Consider the following 11,404-nt stretch of genomic DNA (forward strand, 5'->3'; position numbering starts at 1 on the left):
TTGTGTCAGTGAGGCTGTACCATCTTTGTGGTTAGAAAGGTGAAGGAATGTTTCTTCCCTCTGACATTGTGTGGTATGGCTGGGGGTCTCCAGTACCACAGACTCCACAATAAAGTTACATGCCTGGCTGGAGTTAACTGATATGGGATACTAGCTAAACTTCCTCTTTCTGCAATGTCTCTATTACCTCAGTCTGTCTGTGTCCTGTGTGGTTCTTTATTACCCCAGTCTGTCTGTGTCCTGTGCGGTTCTTTATTACCCCAGTCTGTCTGTGTCCTGTGTAGTTCTTTATTACCCCAGTCTGTCTGTCTCCTGTGCGGTTCTTTATTACCCCAGTCTGTCTGTGTCCTGTGCGGTTCTTTATTACCCCAGTTGGCCTAATAAATGTCCTCAGCAATTGTATCCCGACGTCTCATCCACCTGCATATAACAGTTTCTAAAACTAATAACACCAGAACCACCACTATTACTTTACTATAGTGTCAGTATCACAGAACTGGACTGTTACACCATTACTAATGAGACCAGAACCACCACTATTGCTTTACTATAGTGTCAGTATCACAGAACTGGACTGTCCCACCTGTTCAGGTAAGCAGGACCTCCTAGATGGACCCAAACACATATGAGGTGGAACAGGGAAGGGGACAAAAGAGGTAAAACAACTGAACAGGAAACCAACAACTGAGAGGGTTTGACCTGAAGGAGTGGGTGAGCAAGACCACACTGTTCTACCCCCTACACTACTGGGAAGAAGGAGTGAAGGAGTGAAGGAGTGATGGAGAGTGATGGGAGTGAAGGAGAGGGTGAGCAAGACCACACTGTTCTACCCCCTACACTACTGGGAAGAAGGAGTGAGGAGTGAAGGGAGTGATGGGAGTGATGGGGAATGAAGGAGTGAAGGAGTGATGGGAGTGATGGGGAGTGATGGGAGTGGGGGGAGTGAAGGGAGTGATGGGAGTGGTGGGAGTGAAGGAGTGGGTGAGCAAGACCACACTGTTCTACCCCCTACACTACTGGGAAGAAGGAGTGAAGGAGTGATGAGGAGTGATGGAGTGAAGGGAGTGAAGGAGTGAAGGGGAGTGATGGGAGTGAAGGGGAGTGGTGGGAGTGAAGGGGAGTGAAGGAGTGGGTGAGCAAGACCACACTGTTCTACCCCCTACACTACTGGGAAGAAGGAGTGAAGGAGTGAAGGAGTGATGGGGTGTGAAGAGGAGTGATGGGAGTGATGGGAGTGGTGGGAGTGATGGAGAGTGAAGAGGAGTGAAGGGAGTGATGGGAGTGAAGGAGTGATGGGGAGTGATGGGAGTGGGGGGAGTGAAGGAGTGAAGGGAGTGCTTGGTGGAGACATAACGGGTGTTTTTACTGTTTAATAGTACGAACAAACAAAAGAGTTCAACAGTGAAGGGATGTTTAAGGGCCAGAAAACCCTCAGCCACTTCTGATGAAAAACAGTGACTTGTCTGGTCCAACCTTATTAGTTTGACCTGTAGAATGGTGACATTGTTTACTGGGGTATTATTGTTGTAATATTGGGGGAACTTCACTCCCTCACACACTGGGAGGAACACATCTACCCCACTTATGAAAGAATCTGAGTGTGTAATGTGTCACTCACCGTAGGACTGAGGTCACAGGTCCACTGCTGAAGTTAAAAGGATCATCCATGGACGAGTCACTCTTCATAGACACACAGCTGGGTGCTGGATTTGCTGCTCTCTCACTCCCCCTCCTGATGATATTAAATAGTGAAAATAAATCACATTAGAGAACAACCAATTACACCCACAACATTCTTACCCAATCAACTCCACCTGGTACCTGCACTCACTGGACACTTGATTAGAAACAGCTGTCCTTCAGCAACTGCACACACACACACATACACATATCACACTTGTCCTGTAGCAACTACACACACACACATTACACCTGTCCTTAAGCAACACAAACATACCCCCCCCCACACACACCTGTCCTTCAGCAACTACACACACACACACACACACACACACACACAAACATCACACCTGGTCTTCAGCAAGTACACAGACATACCACTCACACACGTCCTTCAGCAACTACACAAACATACCACACACACACACACCTGTCCTTCAGCAACACAAACGTACCACAAACACACACACACCTTTCATCAACTACACAAACACATACACCTGTCCTTCAGCAACTACACAAACATACCACACACACACACACACACACATCCTTCAGCAACACAAACACACACACACACACACACACACACACACACACACACACACACACCTGTCCTTCAGCAACTACACAAATGTACCACAAACACACACACACCTTTCATCAACTACACACACACACACACACACCTGTCCTTCAGCAGGTGCACTGGCTCTGTTACTATGACAGGTGGAGGGAGGGAGTGAGACATGAGTGTAGGTTTGGAGTGTTTTTACTCTTGATAATACAAACAAACAAAAGAGTTCAGCAGTAGCTCACAAATGCTACCAGAAACTAGAACAGCACTGATAGTAGAACTTGGTTTAAATATGTAGAGGAAGTGGCAACAGATGAAGGGGAGAATAACTAGAACTTCTAACTAATAAGTGGGAGATGGAGAGCAGGGGAATGGCTGAGGATGAGTGACAGGGATTAGTGTGTGTGTGTGCGTGTGTGTGTGTGTGTGTGTGTGGCTGGGTAGCGATGAAAAGCCCCAGATGGGATTGGTTTAAGGGTGAGAAAACCCTCAGCCACTTCTGACGAAAAACAAAGTGACTTGTCTGGTCCGAGGATCAAACCAGCATCCACACTAGTGTGGTGACGCAGCTCTAACCACTACGTGTGTGTGGTAGACTCAGGACACTCCATTTCTCTCCATAAACACAGCAGGAAATGAAAACAGAACAAAAGACAAGCAACTAAGACAGACAACAAACACACAGGGACACCTCCTGCTACAGGACATTTCTCCTCCTAATGAACAACTGATGGAGAGGGACTCTCCCCAGAAGAAACAAGATGACAGACATGAGGGAAGACCCTCACAGAACAGGCAAGATGACAAGAGACACTTCTTGGGAAATTTCCACTTAAAAAAATACAAATTATAAAATCCAGCACGCCAAGGCTTCATAGAGTCCTTAGTAAAGTAGTTATATAGGGGTGGGGCACCTGTGGGAGATCAGACTAATGAGCACTGATTAACTCCCAGCTCATGGCCTCCCTCTGGTGGCAGCTTGCTGGAATTGCGAGCCTCACGTTACAAGTAAGAGAGAGTTGGAGAATGTGTGTGTGGGTAGATGCTGCTGAATCTCTTTTTCCTAAAACTAAAACACACATGTGGTGAACCCCTCTTATTAGTTTGACCTGTAAAATGGTGACATTGTTTACTGGGGTATTATTGTTGTAATATTGGGGGGAACTTCACTCCCTCACACACTGGGAGGAGCACATCTACCCCACTTATGAAAGAATCTGAGTGTGTAATGTGTCACTCACCGTAGGACTGAGGTCACAGGTCCACTGCTGAAGTTAAAAGGATCATCCATGGACGAGTCACTCTTCATAGACACACAGCTGGGTGCTGGATTTGCTGCTCTCTCACTCCCCCTCCTGATGATATTAAATAGTGAAAATAAATCACATTAGAGAACAACCAATTACACCCACAACATTCTTACCCAATCAACTCCACCTGGTACCTGCACTCACTGGACACTTGATTAGAAACAGCTGTCCTTCAGCAACTACACAAACATACCACACACACACACACACACACAATCACACCTGTCCTTCAGCAAGTACACAAACATACCACACACACACACACACACACACACACATCACACCTGTCCATACACAAACCACACCTGTCCTTCAGCAACTACATAAAAATTACATCTGTCCTTCAATAACACACAAACACCTGTTCTTCAGCAATACAAACATACCACACACACACACACACACACAATCACACCTGTCCTTTAGCAACTACACAAACATACCACACACACACACACACACACACACACACACACCTGTCCTTTAGCAGCTACACAAACATACCACACACACACACACGCATCACACACACGTTCTTCAGCAGCTACACAAACACACACACACACATACACACACACACCTTATTAGTTTGAGCTGTAGAATAGTGCTATTGTTTACTGGGGTATTATTGATGTATTATTGGGGGAACTTCACTCCCTCACACACTGGGAGGAACAAATCTACCCCACTTATGAAAGAATCTGAGTGTGTAATGTGTCACTCACCGTAGGACTGAGGTCACAGGTCCACTGCTGAATACAAGAGGCTCATCCATGGACCTGTCACTCTTCATAGACACACAGCTGGGTGCTGGATTTGCTGCTCTCTCTCTCAACCTCCTGATGATATTGAAAAGTGAAAATAAATCACATTAGAGAACAACCAATTACAGCCACAACATTCTTACTTTCAACTCCATCTGGTACCTGCACTCACTGTACACTTGATTAGAATCACCTGTCCTTCAGCAACTACACACACACCTGTCCTTCAGCGACACAAACATACCACGTGCACACACACACACACACCCACACACACCACACCTGTCCTTCAGCAACTACACAAACACACACCTGTCCTTCAGCAAGTACACAAACATAACGCACACACACACACCTGTCCTTCAGCAACTACAAACATATCACACCTGTCAACACACACACACACACACATACACACACACACACACACCACACCTGTCCTTCAGCAAGACAAACATACCACACACACACACACACGCATCACACCTATCCTTCAGCAAGACAAATGAACCACCCACCCACACACACACACACGCATCACACCTGTCCTTCAGCAACTACACAAACAATACATCTGTCCTTCAATAAAACAAACACCTGTTCTTCAGCAATACAAACATACCATATACACATCACACCTGTCCTTTAGCAACTAAAAAAAATCACACACACACACACACACACACACACACACACACACACACACACACACCACACCTGTCCTTCAGCAAGACAAACATACCACACACAGACACACACACACGCATCACACCTATCCTTCAGCAAGACAAATGAACCACCCACCCACACACACACACACACACACACACACACCACACCTGTCCTTCAGCAACTACACAAACAATACATCTGTCCTTCAATAAAACAAACAACTGTTCTTCAGCAATACAAACATACCATATACACATCACACCTGTCCTTCAGCAACTAAAAAAAATCACACACACACACACACACACACACACACACACACACACAATCACACCTGTCCTTCAGCAACTACACAAACATACCACACACACACACCTGTCCTTCATCAACTACACAAACATACCACACACAAACACATACACACACCCATACTCACACACAAACATCACACCTGTCCTTCAGCAACTACACAAACACACACCCCTGTCCTTCAGCAGGTGCACTTGCTCTGTTACTATGACGGGTGCAGGGAAGGAGTGAGACATGAGTGTAGGTTTGGAGTGTTTTTACTCTTGATAATACAAACAAACAAAAGAGTTCAGCCGTAGCTCACAAATGCTACCAGAAACTAGAACAGCACTGATAGTAGAACTTGGTTTAAATATGAAGAGCACGTGGCAACAGATGAAGGGGAGAATAACTAGAACTTCTAACTAATAAGTGGGAGATGGAGAGCAGGGGAATGGCTGAGGATGATTGACAGGGATTAATGGGTATGTGTGTGTGTGTGTGTGTGTGTGTGTGTGTGTTTGGCTGGGTAGCGAAGAAAAGCCCAAGATGGGATGAGTTTACCCCACTTATCTACCCCACTTATCTACCCCACTTATCTACCCCACTTATGAAAGAATCTGAGTGTGTAATGTGTCACTCACTGTAGGACTGAGGTCACAGGTCCACTGTTGAATGCAAGAGGCTCATCCATGGACCTGTCACTCTTCCTAGACACACAGCTGGGTGCTGGATTTGCTGCTCTCTCACTTCCCCTCCTGATGATGTTGAATAGTGAAAATAAATCACATTAGAGAACAACCAATTACAGCCACAACATTCTTACTTTCAACTCCATCTGGTACCTGCACTCACTGTACACTTGATTAGAATCACCTGTCCTTCAGCAACTACACACACACCTGTCCTTCAGCAACACAAACATACCACGTGCACACACACACACCACACCTGTCCTTCAGCAAGTACACAAACATAACGCACACACACACACACACACACACACACACACACACATCACACCTGTCCTTCAGCAACTAAAAAAAGCATACCACACACACACACACACACACACACACACACACACACCTGTCCTTCAGCAACTACAAAAACATACCCCCCCCCCCCCCACACCACACCTTATAACTCCACCTGGTACCTGCAACTACACAAACATACCACACACACACACACACACACACACACACACACACACACACTCTCACACCACAGACGACAAGTCAAATATAAACCCAGGCTGTGTCTGTAATGGTCCACTCACTCACTCACATTCCCCCACACAGACAGGTCTACGTAGGGTACGTTAGTAAGACAACAGACAGAATCTATCAACACTAGTCTGTGATGGAAATATAAAACTGTGACCTCACAGAAACTATCTGGAACATTAAGTGCTGCAATCACAACACATTGAATTAAGACACTTTAGTGAGCAAACACTGGTAGAAGTCCTGTCAACATGTCTGTTATATGCCCTTAATCAGTGTACATCAGTAGTTCACTACATTTACAGTACACTATAGGTGTGGTATCTTTGTCCTTAATCAGTGTACATCAGCAGTTCACTACATTTACAGTACACTATAGGTGTGGTATCTTTGCCCTTAATCAGTGTACATCAGTAGTTCACTACATTTACAGTACACTATAGGTGTGGTATCTTTGTCCTTAATCAGTGTACATCAGCAGTTCACTACATTTACAGTACACTATAGGTGTGGTATCTTTGCCCTTAATCAGTGTACATCAGTAGTTCACTACATTTACAGTACACTATAGGTGTGGTATCTTTGCCCTTAATCAGTGTACATCAGTAGTTCACTACATTTACAGTACACTATAGGTGTGGTATCTTTGTCCTTAATCAGTGTACATCAGCAGTTCACTACATTTACAGTACACTATAGGTGTGGTATCTTTGTCCTTAATCAGTGTACATCAGCTGTTCACTACATTTACAGTACACTATAGGTGTGGTATCTTTGTCCTTAATCAGTGTACATCAGATCACTACATTTCCAGTACACTATAGGTGTGGTATCTTTGTCCTTAATCAGTGTACATCACCTGTTCACTACATTTACAGTACACTATAGGTGTGGTATCTTTGCCCTTAATCAGTGTACATCAGTAGTTCACTACATTTACAGTACACTATAGGTGTGGTATCTTTGTCCTTAATCAGTGTACATCACCTGTTCACTACATTTACAGTACACTATAGGTGTGGTATCTTTGCCCTTAATCAGTGTACATCAGTAGTTCACTACATTTACAGTACACTATAGGTGTGGTATCTTTGTCCTTAATCAGTGTACATCAGTAGTTCACTACATTTACAGTTCACTATAGGTGTGGTATCTTTGCCCTTAATCAGTGTACATCAGCAGTTCACTACATTTACAGTACACTATAGGTGTGGTATCTTTGTCCTTAATCAGTGTACATCAGTAGTTCTCTACATTTACAGTACACTATAGGTGTGGTATCTTTGTCCTTAATCAGTGTACATCAGCTGTTCACTACATTTACAGTACACTATAGGTGTGGTATCTTTGTCCTTAATCAGTGTACATCAGTTGTTCACTACATTTACAGTACACTATAGGTGTGGTATCTTTGTCCTTAATCAGTGTATATCAGCTGTTCACTATATTTTGTAACATTGAGTTGTAAGGAGGCGGACACGTGCGGAGAAGAGCAAGATTTATTAGGGGCAAATCCAAAATCATAGTTGTTAGTGTAGTCCAGGGTCATATTACCAACATGATCAATCAAAACACACAAAAGCAAACAGGGGAAACTCATGGCTAAGAAACACGAAGGCTAGGACACGTGGAATACAAACTTATGGGGATACAGAGATGGGCTCTCAAAAACATTCAGACATTAAACCAATTAAACACAATGAACCTAACACACGCATTTAAAAAAAACCACAACCATTAAAATAAACAATATATAACCAAGACCAAGGCAACAAGACAGGGTTTAAATGCATGAACTAAACGAGGGACAGGTGTGGAAAATCAAACAAGGGGCCGAGAAAACTAAACTACAGAATAGAACTAAAATACACAAGACAGAAAACACGGAACAGGGAAGCTGGGAGGGACTAATCATGACACATTTACAGTACACTACAGGTGGTGGAGGGAAAGTGAGGCTTTGTGAAATATTGAGATGTTTGAAGCAGTTGTGTCGAAAATAGTTTCAAGGTTTCAAAAGTGTAGTAAAGACTACTGTAGGGAACTGGGATGACTGGCACAGGTTGGCTTTATACTGTGCTCAACCTGATGTGTTGGCCAGACCACTTAAAGCCATACTGAGATCAAAGGTGTAATAACAGGCATGAACTTTGATGTTACACAACTGTGAAGTAGAGAATAGGTTACCCAATATTATATGTTGTGAAATCAAATATGTGTCATCAATCTTTGGTCTAAGACACAAATACAGATATTACTTTAAATATCAATGTTGTTTGTAAATGACAACATGCACAATACACAAAAAAAGGCTTTTACAGTCGATTGAAATATCTATACTACGATCAATATAACTGGTACTTGGGCCCCATCTAGCGGCAAATCTCTGGAACTGACTCAATGACTTGATAAAGAAATGCAGTGGCCATGACTAACATTGAAATGACTGATTTAACCTCCCAAACTCAAGGACTAATAGACAAAGGAAGTACAGCTGATATGAAACACAGCATTACCAGAGGATAAATACACTAAAACATGAAAGTGAAACTAAACCTATACAGAAAGGCACAGGGAGTAACGTGCCTGCTTGTTAGTAATTGTCAACTAACATTGTTTTTTCATCACAGAATAATAATATAAAAAAAAGATGCCTGACTTACATTTTATCAGTAACACAGAGTCTCTGGGTTTAACACAAACAGAGTTTTACTGTGTGGGAAACACTCAGCACCGTGATATCTTTAGCCAATTATACAAAGTTTAACTGGATAATTGACCAATATCTTTAGCCAATGATGCAGAGTTTAACTGGATAATCTACCAATATCTTCAGCCAATGACACAAAGTTTAACTGCATAATAAACCAGCATTTTTAACCAATGACATAACGTTTAACTAGATAAGTATATTATAAGGAACAACAAAAGTAAATAATATTCACTCATAATTCTTCCAACACTTATGGGCCTTTTGAATAGAAACATTCTGACATGATCTCCGCAGTGACCACTTTTGCTAACATCTTGATAATTCTATTCTGTGAAACAACAATGTCTAAACTACTTTGCCTAGATATTATTCTGGTGGGTTATACCAGGTTATTGATACATATGATCAATAAATATTTAAAAGAAACTACTGTTTCTGTTGTGTTCTGTGAGGCATTTCAAATTCTTGGCATTTCAGTTTCATGTGTAAGACATGACATTTAGAAAGATAATCTATTAACAAAATGCCGGTATGTTTACTGGGATAAATAACTACATGGGTTCTGTGGGTTTACATGAACTCTGTAGAATTCTGTGGCTTTGCATGAACTTTGTTGGGTTCTGTGGGTTCACATGTACTCTGTTGGGTTCTGTGGGTTCACATGAACTCTGTAGTGTATGAAGTGCAGACCGATTTAATGAATTGTCTGTATGGAACAGATTTCATAGTAAAATAAGGAACAATGTCTCAAAATGATATATTTATTGTTATATTTATATTATAAAAGTTTTGTTGTTCTGCTATTTGGGGGGCTTCTTCTCTTCCCAAATTACCTCCTCAGTCTTGGAAAAGATTCATTCACATAGAAGACATGTTGCTGGCATGCACAGGTGTTTTTACCATTATATAAATGTGTGGATGTACAGCACATCACTTCTGTCAGTAAACCAGAGCATCTCTCTCTACATATACTTTCTATATATTAATGTCACTATATCTATCCTAACTACTGCTCACTGGATGTCTCTCACTAGCCTATCAGTCAATATGTCCTATCAATAACCTTCTGTCTAGACAACACTGAATCTCACAGCCTCTCAAATTTTCTATTCTCACAAAACCCTCAAAGTTTGGGTGTGTTTTCTTGTAAGCATTCATAGAGTTTGTGACTGAGACAGATGTGTGATCAGGTTTGTTTCAGACACTGTCAGTCAAAGACAGGAGCGGCAGGTTCTGTATGACACCTCTAGAAACACAAGCTTCGTTTAGCCGTGGTCACGTGACATGGCCGTTTTGAGCCATACTTCGTTTCAAAACGCTGCCTTTCAGAAACTCGAAACAAGCGTTGAAACGTCAGTATTGACCGTCCCCTCCCAAACTATAATTAATAATATAAATAATTAACTATACAGGGAATCTGAACTTGAGTTTAGGCCAGAGGAGTTTCAACTGGGACCATTTGAAAATATCACTGACTAACTAAGACTTGAAATCGAGTTTTACAATAACTGACAATATATATCTGGCCCCTTTAAATTATTTTAAATATAGCTATGCAATCGTACTGGGCGTTAGCCATTTTAGTTGCGTAACTTCACCAGGACTTTAATCTTGAGATTTAATCCGCCTTTGGGTTGACCTACGAATTAACCTAAACAGAACTATGTACTTACAAAACATATTGCTTTAAACTGCACCGACATCGCATTTTTACAAATAGAATGAACTTACCGTGAAATATTTTAAACGCTCGTATTTTCAACCAGCTCAACCTTCAACAACGCCAACTGTTCAGAAAATACTTTCGTTTTCTTGAGAAAGTTGAGACTACAGGAACACCTGTGGGTAAATGGAGGGCGGAGCACATGTCAATCATTTTCGACTGAAGACAATTACACAACCGATTTCTTATAATAGTCATTTTTATTAAGCCAATCAGCAGACAAAATTAGCTGTCCTTCATTTTGCTGCAGCGAATCATACACTAGTCTATACAGCCAATGGCTTCACAGTCCCTCCTACACGGACTTGTTTTGCGGCTGCGCTGAGAGTAAATCTCCACTATGTCCGCACGTTGAAACACGTCGGAACTTAACAAACCACTTTGTAGCTCTAACTTACAGATGACTGTAATTTAGATAATCAGCCTCACAATAAGCATGTAAGTGTGT

The 11,404-nt window shown here is 42.3% G+C and overlaps 1 protein-coding gene across 1 annotated transcript in view; it reads right to left on the bottom strand.

Moving 5' to 3' along the window:
• LOC118240891 (NACHT, LRR and PYD domains-containing protein 3-like) overlaps positions 1 to 11,071 on the bottom strand; it is a 71,375-nt gene extending 60,304 nt beyond the window's left edge. The window contains exons 1-2 of the mRNA XM_081712810.1: positions 10,965 to 11,071; positions 5,936 to 6,049 (exon numbers count right to left, since the gene is read on the bottom strand). Coding sequence (XP_081568936.1) covers positions 5,936 to 5,985 — 50 coding nt within the window. The 5' untranslated portion in view covers positions 5,986 to 6,049; positions 10,965 to 11,071. The remainder of the gene's footprint in view (positions 1 to 5,935; positions 6,050 to 10,964) is intronic.
• Between the last annotated feature and the right edge of the window lie 333 nt (positions 11,072 to 11,404).

This window comes from Electrophorus electricus, chromosome 1 (assembly GCF_041902795.1).
Source record: "Electrophorus electricus isolate QZ-2024a chromosome 1, ASM4190279v1, whole genome shotgun sequence".
Taxonomy (NCBI): Eukaryota; Metazoa; Chordata; class Actinopteri; order Gymnotiformes; family Gymnotidae; genus Electrophorus; species Electrophorus electricus.